The sequence below is a fragment of the Vidua macroura genome, chromosome 6 (genome assembly GCF_024509145.1).
Source record: "Vidua macroura isolate BioBank_ID:100142 chromosome 6, ASM2450914v1, whole genome shotgun sequence".
Lineage (NCBI taxonomy): Eukaryota > Metazoa > Chordata > Aves > Passeriformes > Viduidae > Vidua > Vidua macroura.
Window position 1 is genome coordinate 39,659,346 of NC_071576.1, and position 19,368 is coordinate 39,678,713.

At 38.7% G+C, this 19,368-nt stretch overlaps 1 protein-coding gene across 18 annotated transcripts in view; it reads right to left on the reverse strand.

Annotated features, from left to right (window-relative positions):
- Positions 1-19,368, reverse strand: part of CELF1 (CUGBP Elav-like family member 1) — a 67,802-nt gene that overhangs the window by 24,669 nt on the left and 23,765 nt on the right. For 9 of the 18 annotated variants that reach the window (XR_008437517.1, XM_053980122.1, XM_053980118.1 and 6 more), the window contains 8 exons: positions 11,019-11,206; positions 10,150-10,232; positions 9,701-9,749; positions 6,414-6,548; positions 6,138-6,217; positions 5,581-5,742; positions 4,152-4,233; positions 1,040-1,168 (listed from right to left, as the gene is read on the reverse strand). Coding sequence is in view for 17 of the 18 variants with exons in the window: in XM_053980122.1 (XP_053836097.1) it covers positions 1,040-1,168; positions 4,152-4,233; positions 5,581-5,742; positions 6,138-6,217; positions 6,414-6,548; positions 9,701-9,749; positions 10,150-10,232; positions 11,019-11,196 (898 nt within the window). In the remaining variant the exon portion in view is untranslated. The remainder of the gene's footprint in view (positions 1-1,039; positions 1,169-4,151; positions 4,234-5,580; positions 5,743-6,137; positions 6,218-6,413; positions 6,549-9,700; positions 9,750-10,149; positions 10,233-11,018; positions 11,207-19,368) is intronic. The other 9 variants (XM_053980120.1, XM_053980119.1, XM_053980115.1 and 6 more) reach the window with 3 other exon arrangements.

Consider the following 19,368-nt stretch of genomic DNA (forward strand, 5'->3'; position numbering starts at 1 on the left):
CAGCTTTTCCTTGTAATCTCTTTATAATCTCTTAGCCTGGCTCCTTGGTCCACCTACGTAATTCAAAATCTACCTGTGGAAATTTAAAACCCCTTCCCTCCAACCCTCTTTGGTCTGTCACCATCACAGGTGAGGATGTCAACTCTGTAGGACAGAAGCCAGAGATGCTGGAAAACTGACACCCTGAAAATACAGGGTCCCCCTTCTCAAGCCAGGATTTAGTAGTAACTCAAAATAGGATAGAAATAACTGAGCAGAATACTGATCCTCATTTGTGATAGAAATTTAGTATGTCTGCCATAAGCACAATTGAATTTATTTTTAATTTTTTGCTTGTTCTATTTAATGATCACATTTAACAATAAGGCAGCAAAAGAACACTACTTGGACATTCTAGTATCTCTGGTTAATGTACCTAACCTGAAGTTAAATAAACCCAACCCAAAACAAACAAAACACAAAAAAGCCAAGCAAAAGGAAGATACTGATTTTTATGTGTAACTTGTACACTAAATTCTAGACAACTACTTTCCAGTAGAACTGCTAGGTGTCTGTTTATTCTACTTTCATGAAAAAGTTATAATATCCTTGTCTTCATTAATGGAATATAAGCTGTACTGTTCTAGTGCACAGAATGCTTTATCTCACGCTAAAGGCATTTTCTCTTTCCATATTGAGAGGAACAGGGTGTATTTACCAGTGCCTGCCTAAAATCACAGATAAACCAAATATGTGACGAGATTGTAATAATATGACTGGAAGGAGGTCACCTACCTTTCTGCTTCACAATGACCTCAAAAATTATTTTTACTCTAAATTAATCTGACCATTTGAAGGAAGAGACACAGCAGGTAAAAAAGCTTTTGCTAGTGGCAAAGATACCTATCCTAAACAGAGGCCAGTGAATCCACTAGTAAACTGTTTCTCTATTAAAGATCAACATGAAAGTGCCAAAAAGGGATAGACAAAGAGGTGACATCTATCCTGAAAGGACTTCCAGGGCAATGCATGCCAGGCTACAGCAGGGGCAGTCTCTTACCTGAGCTGGTGAGCACACTCAGGGGGCTGCTGGAGGAGGTGAGCGCAGCGGTGCCACTCGGTGTATTCTGGGCTGCGCTGGCCGCGGCTGCCAGGGCGGCCAGGTTCTGTAACTGCATTGCGTTCAGTCCTGCAACACAGGGAGGAATGACGAGTGTCTCCTGTCAGAGCCACCATCACCCAAGTGTGACAGATCCAGCAAGCTCATCATGAGGGACGAACAGGAAGGAGCTCAAAAGCAACTGGCTTAATACTAGTTACTGATCTTTGCTACATTGCAGTTTCTTGCTATAATTGAAAATTTTTTTCTTTGCCCAGATAGATGTGGTTCTGGAAAAGGCCAGGTACTCATTACACCAGATGAAGACTCCAAAGGACAGAAATTTTCAAGCAGTGTTCTCTTCAGTCAACAAATATAGGAGTTAAGCCAGGGTCTGAGAGCTCATGTGCACGCTACAGAACTTGCCTAGACATCAGGCCAGTAACTTCTCCCACTCTCATGTCCCTCCACACCCTTTGTATGTGGACAGCAGTAACTGCAAAATTCTTTCACAAAGGCCTCACACCACAGAGGCCACAAAGTCATGGCTTCAACCCACCATCAGCTGAGCATCAGCATGTTTTGTTTGGTCCCCCTGGCAGGCAAGAAGCAACAGTCAATTGTGAGACAATTGTCAAGTGGCAACTTGTGACCACAGGATCAACCAACGCATGTGCAGGCTGGTCAAGCATACTGGAAAGGAAAACAGGAAGCCTCAGGCATGCTGTATGTAGAGAGTAAGGAATACTGCAGGGGAGGAAGGGACACCTGTACTTATGAATTTTACCGGTCAATTTATTCATCTGACTCACCTTCATTTTGAGCCACCACTTTTGAATGAAACCATTTGGTCAGTACTGACTGTATTTTGCTCTCTTTTTCTGCCAGAGGATCCATTAAAATGGATCTCCTCCTGAATTCTGTATTTTAGCCATCCTTTGGTAGACTAGCTCCATTCTTCCAAGTCTGCCTCCCTTCACTTTTCCCTTTTTGTCTCTACCTTTGATTATTTAAACAATTCCTCCTCTTTTCATCTGACTTCAGACAATTCCTAATATTTATTCCCAACATAATTAAAAACAAAACTAAATTAATCACCCTTCAATTAACAACATCAGAACATCCTAAGCAGAGGTAGTATCATCTTTTGGATAGTCAGTAAGACCTTGGGAGCAAAGCACACATCTCAAATAATTAAAACATCAGTTTTGTAATTTAAGCAGTAAACAGACAACATAAGAATGTGACAATGCATTATAAATGAATTATTTTCTAAAGTTCTTCTAATACCTTTAGTATAGTTTGCTTGTTTTTTTAAACTGTTTTTCAGTTGTTTTCTGTTTGTGGCAGGATCTGTTTCCTTTGGCAAATTTAGTTCCCAAAACAAGCAGATTCTTTCTTTATTTAGATTTTCAAGATTCCATTGTAACATAAAAGGATGAAGTTAAAATCAAGAAGTTTTCTATTTAGTTTTATTGTGCTACAGAGGGTTAAAAGTGCAAGCATTGGAGCTAATGAAGAATAGAGCAGCTTGTTCCTTACTGAAGCAGTTTGTCATTTGCACACTGCACCTGTCCTCTTGTCATCACACTGTTTTCCCATCTGCTTTCAAACAGCGTCGAGATTACATTTTGTCTACAAAGTCTGATAAAGTGTGGGATCTAATAACCTACTTAATTTTTCTTTCTATGAATTTCAAGAAAGGAGATCAGCTGAGATATTATCAAGACCTTAAAACTACAACTTTTTTGGTAGGGAATCACAGATTTGGAATAACTATGCAACATACTATTTATATGTCTGTTTTTTCAGTTTTTAAGGTGTGGTATGATATTGTTTTGTTTTGTTTTTTAATAGTGAAGAAAGAATTACCCTGGAAACTTCTCAGTCTCAGATAGTTACCCCCTTTGCTCTGCCCCAGTCCTTACTGTTGTACTTTCTTCTTTATTACATCTTATTTTTAAGCAGACACAAAAGGGGAAAAGGCAGGATCGTGTGCACAACAAAATCCATTATAGATCACCCCCCCCACAGGATATTAGTGAAATGGTTTGGAAAAAAAAATTGCTTTTTGCAAGAGTCTTTGGTCTAAGAGCTCTGAAGAGGTCCAACATGAAAGAAGTCAACGTAGCAAGCTGAATTTAGAATCAACTTCCAGTATAAATCAAAATTCTTATAAATGAAAATATAACACTTCACAAATGCTTGTAATTGTTACTGATGGGTGCACCAGCCAACACAAGTCAGATCTACAAAGACACTTTTGGATGAACTTCTGCACAGAAAGGGCACATGATATTGGCAACTACTGTAAAACTCCAGGAGGCAATTGGAAAAGTTCTAAGTCTTCAGTATTAAAATCAAAACTATAGATTTCTCTGCTGAAGCAGAAAAATTTAGAGAATGTGGTGAATGGAGTTGCTAACATGTGTTTTATTATTCCCAACTGTGTGAAGACAAAAGGGACAACCAATTTACAGCTCCAGGACTGCTACACTCAGTGAATATTCTGACTAGCAGTCCACAGCAAGGAATTTGGCTCACATCTATGAAGCTATTTTCCCTAACAGTAATGGCGTAATGAACTGTAATTCAAATGAATGAATAAAAGAATCTGAATGAAGCACTAGCTCACATTCCTAACAACAATGTATTTCCCACTTAAATGTTTTGTTCTTAAATGCACTGAAAATGCAAAAACTGAGAATCCGGAATCACTGAAAACATGTGCATTAGTGAGTGCTTATTTCAAACCACAGTTCTTCACATATGCACCTGTTTGGATGAAAACAAATACAGAGAGCATTCTTTTTGCTACCCATAAGGGAAAATAATTTTAAATGCCAGAGGTTGGGGAGATACCACCACTTACCTTGGGGACAATAGTTAAAATAAGATTAAGAAGGAACAGCCACACTTGTAGCAGAGAATTCCTATCATTTCAAAGGAGTAGGCAAACACAAGACTACTTATTTCAAATGAGATTAAAATGCCTACAGCCTTTTGGCTACTTGTCTACCCATGTTCTCTTTTGTTTGGCACTGAATTTGTCTTCTGGTGGAAGAAAACTCACCTCCCATTGGGTGGAGGCTGCTCAGTGTGTTCAGGTTCCCAGATGAAGCAGCTGCTGTCTGCTGAAGGAGCTGCAAATAAAGCTAGACATTACACCAAAAAACAAAACAAGAGTGAGAGTGAGGGCTGGCTCTGCTTCTGGGAGAAACTGCATCACACCACAGCCAGAGCGCCGTCACAAATGAATTCCTGCAGCCCATGCACCACATCATAGCAAAGCGTAAAGAGAATCCCCTGAACAACACAGCCAGAGCACCACCACAGTGAAGCTCCACGTAGCCCATGCAGCAATTGCAGCCAAAGCAACAGCACAATGATTTCCTCACTCAACATCAGCAATGCTGAGGGAAAATTATAGCCAACACACCAAGACAAAACCAGCAGAATCAGTAGTGAGAGAGAATTCCTATTCAAAGCACCTAAGGCAGGATTGCCAACCCTAAGGATATGCTACCTAAAAACAGACTGTACAGCTGACACTGCCAGCATGGGACAAATGGCAATGCCATACCAAAATGAAAGAGCCACCAGGAGAGGGAACCTCTTCTACTCTCCTTATGCACAGTAGACATAAAAGATATTTCAAGCTTTAGCTCAGAAGGTTTTTAGAGATTTCCAAATCCTTTTTCTATTAACTAGCTGTTATTAAAAAAATTTCAATCTACCAAAACTAGAAAAGTAGTAAGAGAATTGTCCCATTTCAACTATACAGCATACCAAGAATGAGCTGAAATTTTCCTTTTCTGTTCCTCAGACTTAATATTACATGACTACAGTTGTCAGAGCTACTCTGGCAACTCTTATGAGTCACAACATATCAGTTTTTGAAAAGTTCATCCTTTAGGAACCCAGCAAAATCAACTGAAATTAAACTGCAGTAACCCTCTGTTACATCATTTTTGCTAAACAGAATAGCTCCTCTCTGTCTTCTGTAGGGTTTGCTTTTATTTGGTTGGTTGTTGTTTGGGTTTATTTACTCTGCTTCCAATCTGATCATCCTTTCTATTTGGACAGTACCAAGTACTGTTCAAGTTTCACTGGAAGAGGATGACAGAAATAAAGGAAAATGATACAGGGATACAAGAACTATGTCATCAGATAGGCATGAGCAGGGCATTTATATGGTAAACACTGAGGTAGTACTATATAAAGAAAAAGCACATTCTACAGAACGCAGGAGAAAAACCCAAGGTTTCTGTAATTAGGGCCATTGTGACTGGGGTTTAAATCCTCCCGTAAAAGTATCCCAGCTAGATGAGAGCACATAACACGATTTCAGCCTTCTCATCCACAAAATGGGGATTAAGAATCCAGCTCCTATCACTCCTATCTACCAGGAGCCTTCTAAAAATGAATATATTAAACACTGCAAGACAGTCAAGACACTCCCATCCCTGAAGAGATGAAAAGAACCCAAATCAGAAACTCACTGCTAAGTACTGGGGTCCAAGTGTGTTGAGACCAGCCAGGTTTCCCCATATTGAGGCAGCACTGATCTGTTGCATTTGTTGCTGAAGTTGCTGAGCAATTCGTTTCTGCTCTTTGTCCTTCTGCGTGTCTGCAAATTTTACAACAATGGGAGAAGAGCAACCCTGCAAACAGCAATTCAAACAATTACATACGTGCTATCCCCAGCAGTCAAAAAATACTGAATTAAGACCCAAGCATTGGAATCATTCCCCTCCTCTTCTATGCATACATACAGACATATATATATATATACATATATATTCAAACAGAACATTTCATCAAAGGCTCCAAATCTTGTTTGCTTTTAATTCTATTTTGTATTTTGGTATTTTCTCTGCAGATTAAGTTTCTATCTCCAAGTTTTAAAATAGAGCAAAACAAACACAAGGGTCCAGGACAGTTTTTGTGAAGAAACCCACAACTGCACTTGTCCTTCTCTCTGCTCTCTAGTCCCTGAAACTCCATAGTGACTGCCTGACAATTACATCTGCTCCTGACACCCTCTAAGTTGTTTTACCTCCATGGTTTGTGCTTGGTGCATTGCTTTGATTGCTGTTTGTGCCATGGCTCTTGTTGTAAAAGTCACAAATGCACAACCTAGGGAAAGAATAAAAAGGAATCAAATTGTTCACTACTTCCACAATTATTGAGATGAATACAGGAACGAAAATGCTTACTGGGTAGGGAGGGGGTGTAGGTGGGAATCACAGAAAAAGCTCAAATGCCAGGTTGAATTGCAAAAGGCTGCATCCAGCATCCTCAAACTGCCAAAAAAGCTTCTTGCTTTGCTTACCTCGGCTCAGGCCATCAGGGCCCCGTAATATCCTGCATTCTTCAATCTGCCCAAAGGGGGAGAACATCACTCGAATATCATTTTCATTGCACTTCTTGGATATCATTCCAATAAACAACTTCCTATCTTCTACTGCTAAGGAATCAAAAGATAAAGACTATTACCAGCAAATATGTGCTTACTAGATCTTAGGTCTTCTCTGTTAACTGCAGTTATTTTCCTTGTCTTTAGGATGTGGGCTTATCAAAACCAGATTGCCAGTAATGGGCTATGTCTTAAACTTAAGAGGATGCATATGAGGTACTGCAATGAACCTGACAGATGTCTGTTTTATGATTTTATGTTTATAAGTTGCTGACTATTTTTAACCTGTAACAACAGGAATGCAAAAAAAAAAAAGGAAAAAAGTAAGACAGATTCAGCACTTCCCTGTATCTCTTCAGTTCTAGGTGAGAGAAGGCTTGAATGTGGATTATTGGACTACTTTCATTGTCTTTTCTCTGCTTATTCTATCTTCAGACTACCAACATATACCTAACTGCATATAAACAAGCAAGTGAACTGCAAAAAGCTTCTTTTTAGCCTCATGCCAATCACCTAAATTTCAATATGCCCATTTCCTCATGCTCCTCTATCAACAGTGGAAGCAACAGCAGTTGCTAAAACAGAACACTTTTACTTCTGTTAGTGATACGCCCATTCTGATCTGCACCAAAAGCACAAAAATAACACCTCAAATCAAACCATGGAATGTGTGGTACCATTTCTTGGCTCTAAATACTGATGCTAATATATTAGAGTTCAAGAATACCTTTCAGTGTGCAGACTCTTTTAAAATAAATGGTTCAGAAAGGCATTTCCCTTAACTTTTCAGTTAGTTGTTACTAATGTCAGCTAAAGGTCACTTGAGTGAGTGGGGTAAATCTGAATTCAGAGCAGATATTTATACTCTCAATTTACTTACTTAAGGATGCTGATTACCTCTAAAACACTTTCTTTTAAAGGATGAAGTGAATTATTCATAATATCACTTGAAAATATAAAACAGTTATACAACATCCATCACAATATAAAATGATGAAGACTCTAGTACATTTTGAAGCTTGAAAAAAGTCTTCTCCTATTCAATGCTACAGTGAGGGGAAATCAACTTATTTGTTGAGTCTTCTATGATGCTGGAAAGGAAGACTCCAAGCTATTCCAGCAGACATGACTTTAACTGGCCATTAAATCTTAATGTTGTACCCAATCCATTTTCTTATGGTCTTAGAGCAGAAAGCTGCTTTCAAATCCTTTTAGCAGACCATTTTAGTTCAAGAGATCCAGAATTCCTTGTCTTGGTGGCAAGTTCAAATACTCTCATAACTAATGCTTTCTTATTTATTGTTGTCATCTTCACTTTTTACTAACACTCAGAGTTAAATAATAGCCTCAGAATTAACATCCTAAAACTCCATTGAATACTTTTTAAACTTTCCATTACTTTCCCAGGATATTTGTATGTGTGTTTGTATGTAATGCAAGGTCAGTTATAGTTCAGAGAACCTATTCTGTTCTCTTCCCAAAAATACTTCAAAAGAATGACTCCTTTCTAGACATATTTACACAGGAACGTGTCCTGTATATCTGTGGAGGAATGTGCAGATGGAACTGCACCTACTATATGTTACCCATACATTCCATCTTCTGTTTTCTATTATATTAAGAGGTAAGCTTTCTCAAATCGGGACTATCTTCTCCATGATGCAACACAAACTACTGCAAATGAAGAAAATAAAATTCAGCTGAGCCTAGAAAGGCTGAAACTACAGGATGCTAAATGCTTTCTTTGCTTAGGTTGCAGCAATACAGATACATACATATTTAAACATGTATGTATGTATGTACATAAAGGAAAGGCATTTCTTATAAGGAAATGCATGGATAAATGATCATTTACCCAGTGGTAGATGACAAAATTCTTAATCCACCTGAAATGGCCAATGTGCAGAAATATTAAGTTTTTTTTCTCTGCTGAACTGCTGTTAATTCTCAACCTCTCTTGTATGCTACAAGTATTTTTGACTCCCACCCTAGCTGCATCAGGCCTTGCTTCACATTGGACAAACACTTGAAAAAGCATTTCTAGATTTCATAAAATCATAAAATAGATTGGTGTAGAAAGGACCTTAAAGATCACCTAGTTCCTTTGATTAGACCAGGCTGCTTAAAGCCCCATCCAGACAGGTCTTGAACACTTCCAAGGATGGGGCACCCACAGTTCCTCTGGGTAATGTGTTCCAGTGTCTCACCATCCTCACAGTAAAGAATTTCTTAATAAAATCTAATCTAAATCTCTTTCAGTTTAATACTGTTATCCCTTGTGCTATCACTATACTTCTAGATAAACAATCCCTCCGCATCCTCCCTGTAGGCCCCCTTCAGGTACTGGAAGGCTGCTAGAAGGTCTCCCTGGAGACCTTCTTCTCTTCTCCAGGCGGAATAACCCAGGATGCGACACAACCCCAACTCTCTCAGCCTGTCCTCATAGGGGAGGTGTCCATCCCTATGATTATCTTGATGGCCCTTCCCTGAGCATGCTTCCCACGTCCATGTCTTATGCTGGGGTCCTCAGAGCTGGATGCAGTACAATAGATGGGGTCTTACAACAGCAGAGGGAGAATCGCCCCCTCAACCTGTTATTCCCTCCTTTAGATACAGCCCAGGATATGACTGGTTTTCTGGGCTGCAAGTGCACACTGCATGTTTATCTTCATTTTTTCAGCCACCAAGTCCTTCTCAGGGCTGCTCTCAATCCACCCATCACTCAGCCTGTATCCATGTTTGCAGCACCTTGGCCTTGCTGAACTTCATGAGGTGGACACAGGCCCACCTCTCCAGCCATCAAGGCTCCTCTGGATGGCTTCCTTTCCCTCTAGGGTATCAACCACAGCACTCAGCTTGACATCACCCATGAACTTGCTGAGGATGCACTCAATCCCACTGCCCATGTCCCCAACAAAGATTTAAACCACCTTAGTACAAAGAAGAACTCACTGGATGTTTCCCTAACTGACAACATGGTTCTACCACAAGCAGCAGCGGGAGAGATACTCTGAGTCATGGAATTTGAGAGACATCACTCACACTAACTATTACTGAAAACATACCTTTCTGCTTTCACTTTTTTTTCTTTTAAAAAACTCAAATTCAAGACTTCATCAAAAGCTGTTAAGCAAAAGGGAAATCCTCAAGCTTTCTGACTAGCACAAATGATGACACCAAACTGAGACTTTAGTAAAGCTTACCATTACTCTTTTCACTGTCAGCTGGTTTCATCTGGATAGGATGGTGCATCTAAAATGCAAAAAGATTATTTAATCCCAGATACATTCACTTCATACTATATGAGATACATCACGTAAGAATTGTGAAAGAAAGAAATTACAGCCTAAATTGCTTCTAGAGAGATGCATATGTAACACTACAAAAATTCCAAGAAAAGGCTTTCCTAAGGTATGCCATCATTCCTCCTCAGAGTATTATAAAAGCCATGCCCACCCACTTCACTGCTATATCATTCTTTTAAGTACTCCAAAATTCCCAGAAGATCTGTTATTATACAGATCTTATAACACTGATCTTTTGAATAGTTTTTTACATTATTTTAGGGCAACATAATGTGTTTGTGCTTCAGTGGTGCTGGAGCTCAGAGAAACAAGACAAAGTTGTGAAGAAAGCAGGGCTCTACTCTTACCCCTGGGAGGATCTTCATGTTGTGAAGAGCATTCTGTGCTTCTAGTGCAGCTTTACGGGTATAAAATGTAACAAAACAGCACCCTGCAATTGAAACAAAATGTTACCCAGGAAAGAACACCCAGTCTTGGAGAGCTGTACAGAAATTACAAGCTCCACTTCTATCCTTCCAATGTAAAATGTATGATAAGTAGAAGAGGTTAGGCACTGAAACAGGTAGGTGCCATTGTTTATGAAAGTTTAAGAAAGATTTCCAACTGTAGTAAAATAGAATATGTTCAGAACTGACCCAACATCACCACTACACCATTAAAACACTTTGATACATCTGTTGGCTACTTCATTTTCAAACTCAATTATTTCCTAGTACCAAAACCCTACCTAGCTTCACAGGAAATACTGCATATAACTGAACTGCAAATCCAGGCACAAAATTTAGTAAGGATTTAATGTTTATACGTATTCGATTAATATGAACAACTAAAACACCAATTTCATATTTATCTGAAACTGTGTCCCATCCAGCCACATTTTGATCATATCACAGCACCACAGTGATGCTCTCTGGAGTAACACAGTATTATTGGATGTTCTGCTTTGCAATTATAATTCATACTCTTCAAGCATCTCCAGCACTGCTGAGCTCTGAAAGAAATTATGATTTTTCTGAGCTCAGTTAATGACTGGATCACAGTTCAAGTATAATTAGACAAACATTTAAGTAAATGCTTTATAAAGTCTGGGCTTGCAGGCACACCTGGTCACACAGAGCTCCTACAGGGCTGTTTGAATAAACACACAGCTAAGACTGGAACTATGTGAAAGTGGCTGAAACCCCAAGTCTCACAAGAGAAGTACTGAAGTTCTCACCTTTGCTTTGAGGAGGGTTTTGGCTCCTGTCCCGCAAGACATTGATTTCATAGACAGCACCATACTGTTCAAAAAGTTCTCTTAGATCCTTCTCACACCAGCTCCGTGGGACTTGACCCACAAACATTTTGATAGCATCTAGATCAGGTTGGTCTGGGTGATCCAGTGTGCCATTCATTTTCTTTGTGCTAAGAAAAACAAAAACGAATTTCTGGTTTATATCTTCCTACAAATTCTAAACAAAAGCATGCTTATGGCAAAATTAAAGAAAAAAATAATTTTATACACATACATAAATGTGTATGATGAAAATATACATATAAAAGGGGACTCTTGCCCATTCCCAGTATGCATACCAGAGTACATTTGCATTTACTGGCAAGCTATGTACATGGAAACGAAACACACTCTACACAGCTGTTTAAAACTCTGTTCTCACAATGTAGTCAACATGTGGGATTCAGGATATAAATCTGCTGAGATAACTGAAAAATAACACTAGTTCAGCCATGTAAAATTTTACAGAAAAAGAAACCAGAACTGAAAGGAACTTAAGCTCAGACTACCTACAATCCACTAAAGTTATCAGTAACCACTGGAAATGAGAGAATATTATTACAACATTTTAAAATGAGACTAATTGTAACTGTTGCCCAAGGTGAAGCTCCATCTTAGAACAGAGAAACAGAATAAACTGATCCAATGGTAAGTTTCTTTAAAGGTTTACAAGGTGATACTTCTGTGAATCTAGGGAGCTTTCAACAATAATTGGCAAAAAACCAGGCTTAATTTGTACATGAAAAGGCTGGGATTGGACAATCCAGTTAGTCACAGCCTGAATCAGGTTCAATAATGACAGGATTCTAACACAGAAAAAAAGGTCACTTAGACTACAACACCACCGAAGTTTTGAGTATGGGAATCCTCAACAGGTTCCAAGGCATTCTGTCTAGTCATATGAACTGTTTACAGCTATTAATAAAAGTTGTGTTATGCTCCACCCAGCCAGTTGACAAGCTCTACACTGCTCCCTGTATTGACTCATAATTTGCTAGGTGCAGTGTGATGTCTGTTATGAGTACTCCCAGCCTGGTGCTCTAGAGCACCTCTCCCTGCAGAAGTCTGACTGTAACAACACCCTATTGTAGCTATAGTGATTAGCTGGTTAAAATTGCTGACCAATCCCTGCATCATCTCGAAAGGACACAGGGAGTGGAACAGCATCTGTACAATGATTCCCCCCACCCCCAAACTCTTTGCTGAAGGTGGTCTTCTTCCAGAGCAGTCAGTTCTCTTCATGCCTGCTTTGTTCCTTTAAAGATAGTTTGAATGGCTTATTAACTGCACATGATAGTAAACAGTATTCCTCTCACTGTCCACCTGAAATCGTATTCCCCCCTGAAAAGAACTAAAAAAAAATCCAAGCCCAGTACTGTTTAGTATTTTTCCCATCAATACATTGGTGTTCAGAGCCTAAGGAAAAACTGACGTTAGGGAAAGCTCATAATTTTACAGCTGTATGAACAGACCTCAAAAACAACAAAACTTCTTACTAGAAGGAAAGGGAATCATCCTAAATCCTTTCGCTCCTCTCCACCTTTCCACTCAGAAAGGATCAGCACCTCTCCAAATAGCCAAGGGAAACATCACCTTTTACAAAGATGTAAACTACCTCTTTTCATTTCAGATAAGAACAATTGGAAATTGTTTACCCTCTCCAATAATTTCAGCCCTGCTTTCCATGTGCTTCAAGAGCACAACATGGCTACTGTTAACTGGGCAACTCTTAACATGACCTCAACAGTATTCAAGGAATATTTTACTCTTAATTAAAACGTTTAGTCTGGAGTCATTAATAGGGAAGAACAGAAACAGTTCTTCCCACAAGTGAAGAATTCAACAATCCATTTTGTAATATCTGCACCTGTAGCATGCCACAAGCAATATAACTAAAAAGTTTTATTTCTCCTTAGTCCTTTTTGCCACAATTATCAAACCATTTTCCCCCTCATCTAGAGACCAACATCAATCTTCCATGACCACTAGGATTTCTTCAAGAAAACAAACTGCAGGCTGTCCTATCTCTCCTTCCTGTCCCCCTCTGTACCAACAGACAGCAGGGGCTTGAGACATCAATTCCAGCTGTCATTTTAGTTATAACTTAGACATGAAGAGAAAATACTTACACAGGGCTTGCATTCAAGGAGCAATGGTCCACCATCATCTCTGGGAGGAAATCCAACTTGAACGCAGCCATCACCTCAGTCTATGACAAACTACTAACACTAAATCAATGTACTGCCTAACCCCCCAACAAATCCACTTCCAAAAGTCCTGCAGGTCTTAACACTCAGCCACGCAAAAAATACTCAAACCACAGAAACAGAAGCTCAGGGAGACCAGCAATAGACACCACAGAAACAGGCTGGACTGGGAAAGGGACATGGAATCCCAGATTAAAAAGGGGATGTGACCATGTGAAGGGAGGCTCAGCTTAATACACAATGAAAATGCTGATGCACTGGGCTTGTTTTGTGCATTTTTCCCTGGCGAAGCAGTACTGAATGCACTGTCAGATAAACAGAGTGTCAGATCCATGAAGATAGCAATGGGTAACAGAGCAGAAAGAATACAAACTCCAGTCTTTCCAGCCCCAACTAACTCCTTGTCTCCCAAAATGGCAGACCAAGGCCTTGAAGTTCAGACAAGCACTTTCCAAATCAGCAATACTAAGGTGTGAAGTTGTGAAGTCAAGAGGTTCCTTCACCATAAACATTTTTAATAGTTGATTTCACTCTCTTCACCTTGTACTCTAATATTGACACTCTCAACTTCTATGGCAAAAAATGCCAAATACAATTTTTCTCCAAACATGCCAAAAAAATAATAGCTAGGAAGATCTGATTATTCAAAAATTCCCTAACAACCACAGAACATCAAAACCAATTCCTTTTATAGAAGCAAAACACACATTGTTCTGGAAACAATACTTTGTCTAAAAATCCAGATATACAGAGTCTATAAATGATCAAGAAAGGGAAAAAACCCAGTGATTTACTGAAAACTGTTTAATAATATTTGAGAACACTGATCAGAACCCCTCAGCTGCTTCATCATTAAAACAGACGTAGCACGTTGATCAAGGAACTGTGAGATGCATTTATATACACAGTGCAGGCTTCTTGTTAAATCTCCAGTACCCAAACTAATGGGGAGATAATGTGGATAAAACTGAATACACTGCTGAATGCAGAAATATTTGAGTGGAGTGAGTGCTGCAGAGGCAGCTGGGTGTGTTGGAGCACTCCAGGAGGGATGGTTAATTGGAGGCTAACATGAGACCAGAAACCCCTATATACAGTCATTATAACCACAAAATAACCTCTCAAAGCATCAAGGATTGCATGCTGGAGCAGCTGTGATCACATCTTTCTCCTCTGTCAATGACTGCAATATGTACTTGCAGTTATTCTGACTGGCCAGTATACACAGCTTTATTTAAGCTTGCACAGTTACAGTATGTCAATTGTTTTTTTCATAAATAATGTTTCCAACCTCTGAAGAAGAATTTTAAAAAGAGAACATTTCTCATCTTTTGCCAGCAGTGAGGTTAATTAAAAGGAGCTAGGCCTTGTAATACAAAGAGATATGCATGCACTGCAAAATAAGAGAGGACATGCATTTCTTACACATCAGATATTCAACAGTAACTACTTCATGCATGCTCTTACTATGTGATAAATGCAAGAAAGCTTTCTCTTTAAAAAAAAAGGTGAAAGTTATCTGCTAAGTAACATTGTTAAGAACATGCAAATAGGCATTAGGGAGCACAGGTCAATTTTTCAGCTTTCAGTAAATGAAATTGTTCTGTTTACATATAGACACATATTACGGACTTCCCACTTGAAAAATGCCATGTTGAGTAAAGCCCATCATATTCATCACAGTCAAATGTTAAATTGATCCTAGAGCCCATTTAATGCATTTGTCTAAAATGAGACTGCAGAGAAAAACCTTTCAGATTTATATGATTAGAACAACAGATTACAGGGTGTGATTCCTAGATGACATGAATCTATAGACCAACACTGTAAATTCTGGCCCTATCCAGGAAGACCAGAACTCATTCCTTCTGGTCTTTCACTCATCTTCAGCTTTTTCCAGTAGCCAGTAAAATGCCCCAGCTGCCATGCTCACTGTAGGTTCGATGAAAGACAATGCTGGCAAAACATAGTCTAGAAAATGGGTTTTAAAAATGTTACTGAGATTGATTAGTTTACTGAACAAAAATCACCATTACAATTTGATCCTATGCCCACCCTTTTCCCCATCTCTCTGCTCCTCAAAATCAGTCCTATCTTCTTCTTCCATTAAGACAAAACTGCAATGCTATAGGCGCAATTTGTTGGAAAGGAAGAATCAATACTAGAATGGTGAATAAATACCCGAAGATATGTTAGCCAAGACTCAGTGCCTCTGGGTGCCATAATTCTGAAGTAATGATGGCAACTTCAGTGACAAAACAGTGTACAAATGGGTTTGGTTTAGTGTTATTTAGCTGAAGACTTCAAGCTAGTGAAATGAAAAGACCTACAGACTTCACTTGTGAAAACATCAGGAGTGGAAAAAGATGGTATTTCACTGCTGCACAAAAATAAGAATTAAATGAGGAAAAAGTGTTTCTTTAAAATTAGAAAAAAACAAAAGTCATCTTAACCATTTCTCACAAAGAAAGAAAAAAAAGGGAGCTAAACACACTTATTTTTTGCTCAGATGTCAAATTCCTGCTGGCTTCCAGAGCCATTCTTTGACTGTTTCTATTCAAAGGATAACAGAAACAATGTCTGAAATTCCAAGCTCCATGGACTGTAGCTACACATTTAAATGTGGTGCTCATCTGACAATATGAACATTAAAAAACTACTACGTACTACACATTAGATCTCAATTTTTGCACTTCTGAAGCCCTAGATGATGTTGCAGAATGTGTCATTATATGTGCTCCTCAGAGACTCTAGAGTACAAATATTGAAAGTTTTTTGCTTTTTAAGTTTACAGAATTACATCACATCCTAGGGCAAAAAAATCCCCAAAATTCACCACAAAACCAAAAATCCTGTATTATATCTTCTTTCCTAAGAAAGCCTAGTTTTAATGAGCAATTAACTCTGAAAGCTGAAGATAATACCATCTTTTATTTTATACATTCTGTACTCAGACAGCATATATAAGTCTGAAGCTGAGGGACTACTGGCATGGTGAGAGCAAGCTATGGGAAAGGATGTAGGCTATGGGGAAATCAGACACTGTGAAGTTCTGAAGGAGACAGGTCCTAGAATAAACTTCCCCTTGTATTATCTGTGCATATCCAGATTCTTACAGTGCTGCTGAATTGCAGTTTTGTTTTTAAACTGATAACCCCTAGGTTACATGCATCAAAATACAGCAGTTGCTCATTAATATTTTGTTGTTTCATTGTTGATCGTGTAAGCATGTGGTCAGAATGTTTTCTGCTTGTGTTGAAATCCAAACTGTCTCCCCATGCCTCACTGGGTACAAAAAGCCCCTTACCTACTTGCCAAAACTGCAGTTTCTTCCTCTGCCAATCTCTTTGACTGCTATGCACTGTGGGTACACAAATCTCACACACTGAGAATACTGAATACTTTTGGGCTGCCTACAAATCAGATTAAATTAACTGAAAAACATTTTATTTATGTGAACTTCTGTAGAATTTCCCAGGTGTAGAAAAGGGATAGGAGGGGAAGACAACTGCCTTTACTTTGGCAATACCAAAGTTTTGTGGTGCTCCCTCTTATGCATTTATCTGAGAGCAGACAAACGAGATCTAGACACAGATGAATTTTTACAAATCAGGTAAATAAATTTAATTCTAATAATAGATTCTACTATAAGCTTTTTTCCCCCTCCCCTTCCTCAAATATTTTTGGGGAAAAAATTTTGAGGTACATCAATACATTCCTGATCCACTTCTCTGGCTTGTGAATGAAGTCCTGTAGCTTCTACTTCAATTAATTCTGTGAAAGCTCAAAAGTAATGAATTATGAACTTTCATCTGACTGAAGAATCCCCAGGACTCCCAACTCTGCCAGCAGATGAAACAGCAAGTCACCCAGCCTTCTGGCTTACATGACAAGGCTTTCTCTGCCTAAGTACTCTCAGAAAGAGAAAAACGAAACAGCAGCTAAATATACCTTTTTTGATAGTAAAGACAAATTATAGCTGTAAATTATATAAAATTTATTTTGAAAATTTAGGGAATTACTTTTCTTGAAATGTGAGATGAAACTTTGCACTGAAGTGAAGAAATTTGTTATTATAATTAATTCTAAACAGTGAAGCTTATAAAAAGATAAGAGACAAGAAACACATACAGGTACATTTTTCTCTCAAATTGTTTATGGGCCTCCTCAAATACATATGCTTATCTGTTCTATCTGCCATGCAACATACACTTCACACAGAATCTCCTTCCCCACAATTCACAAAGCAGTTGGAGTTCACAGGAGTAAAACAGAAGTCTAGCAAAGGCAAATTGAAACTGTTAAGAGGAAACACTTCTTACTAAATTCATAAACAAATAATTAGTGGCCGTGACTTCTGTAATCCTGTCAAAGCTTGACAAGGCTTGAACACAATTGGATGTATGCAGAGATATTTTCCCCACTTTTTTTCACTGCACATATATAAAAATCCCAACTATTTTTTTAAAGAGATAATCCATGGGCTACCTGCCTCAAAATACTGCACGTAAGAACTACACCTTCTAGTTAACATTAGGAAGGAACAACTTAGTAATGTCATCTTTAAACACAGCCTAATCAATAAAGATTTTAGACCCATTTGTGTAATGCACATTGTACTAGGCGTTATCAGAAAGAAATAAAAAACCAGAGTATGTCCAGTCTGGCAGTTCCCAGCATCTCTAGTCACATCTTTTTACATTTCTAAATCAACACATGCAACACAAAACCTTCATGTGAAAATAGATATGTTTGAATATATATGTTTGAAGACAATGTTTAAATTAAACACACAAAATTACTGCTTCTCTGTAACCACTGATAACACAACTATGAGGTGGCAAAGCATTTTATAAAGCCTGTGTAAGTCTGTTTGATAAAGTGGTTCTGAACTAAGCTGGTCAGGAAATCAGGAAAGACCTGTTGCTTGAAAATGATGTTTCAGAGAGAAATCAAGAGATTGAAAGCTGTGGTAGAAGAGAAGGCTCTGTTCCCAGCTTTGTACCAATTCAGTGCAAAAATCCAAGCAACTTCCCTTAGCTCTTCCATTTCCAGATGTCACACAGACATACCAGGAGGCAGTGATGTTTTCCTGAGGGACAGAGAACTATGAATACTGTTTGCTATACAATACACCCATACATTAGAGAGGCAATCCATAACACAAATATGCCAATACATAACAAATGCAGAATTAAAAAAAACAAAACAAAACAAAACCTCTTTCTATGGATATGTTTTAGCTTAGATTAAATCCCATATATCTCAAGATCCTTCAAGACTTTTCCCTGTTTATTTATGTGTAGACCACAGCCAACAGACAGAGCACGTCAGAGCTACTTGCTCACTCATGGAAAAAGAGAGTTGAATGTTCTATTCTGAGTTCCCCTTCACTTAATGCTAAAATATCAGTAACTTCATGTCTTGATACATTTATTGGTCTGACAAATTTATTTGAATATGAACAATGGATTCAAATGTTTTCAAGAAGGAATAATAGAATTAAAGAATCATAGAATGGCTTGGGTTAGAATGAACCTTAAAGATCACTTAGTCCAATCCCTGCCTGCCATGGGCAGGGACACCTTCCACTAGAACAGGTTGCTCAGTGGCCCATCCAATCTGGCCTTGAACACTTCTAGGGATGAGGCATCCACAAAGTCTCTCAGCAATCTGTTTCAGTACCTCACCACCCTCACAGTAAAGAATTGCTTCCTAACATCTGACCTAAACCTGTTCCCACTTTGAAGCCATTCCCGCTTGTCCAGTCACTACATGTCCTTGAAAACAGTCTCCATCTTTCTTGCAGGCTCCCTTTGAGAACTGGCGATGCCAAACAGTTCTGCTTTGACTGCCATTCATTTATTGGTCTGAACAGTCTAGGTGTCTCTCTTGCTTTTACTTCAAACACCAGGCAGCGAAGTGAATGCATGTGACTGCACAAATTGTCAAAGGGCATGTGTGGCTATTACTTTAGGCAGCTTGTATCTCCAAATCACCTTTTCATATGACAGCAAAATCCTAATGACTGATACAACAGCATTCCCCCTCTGAGAAAACGAGAGAAAGAGAGAGAGAAAGAGAGA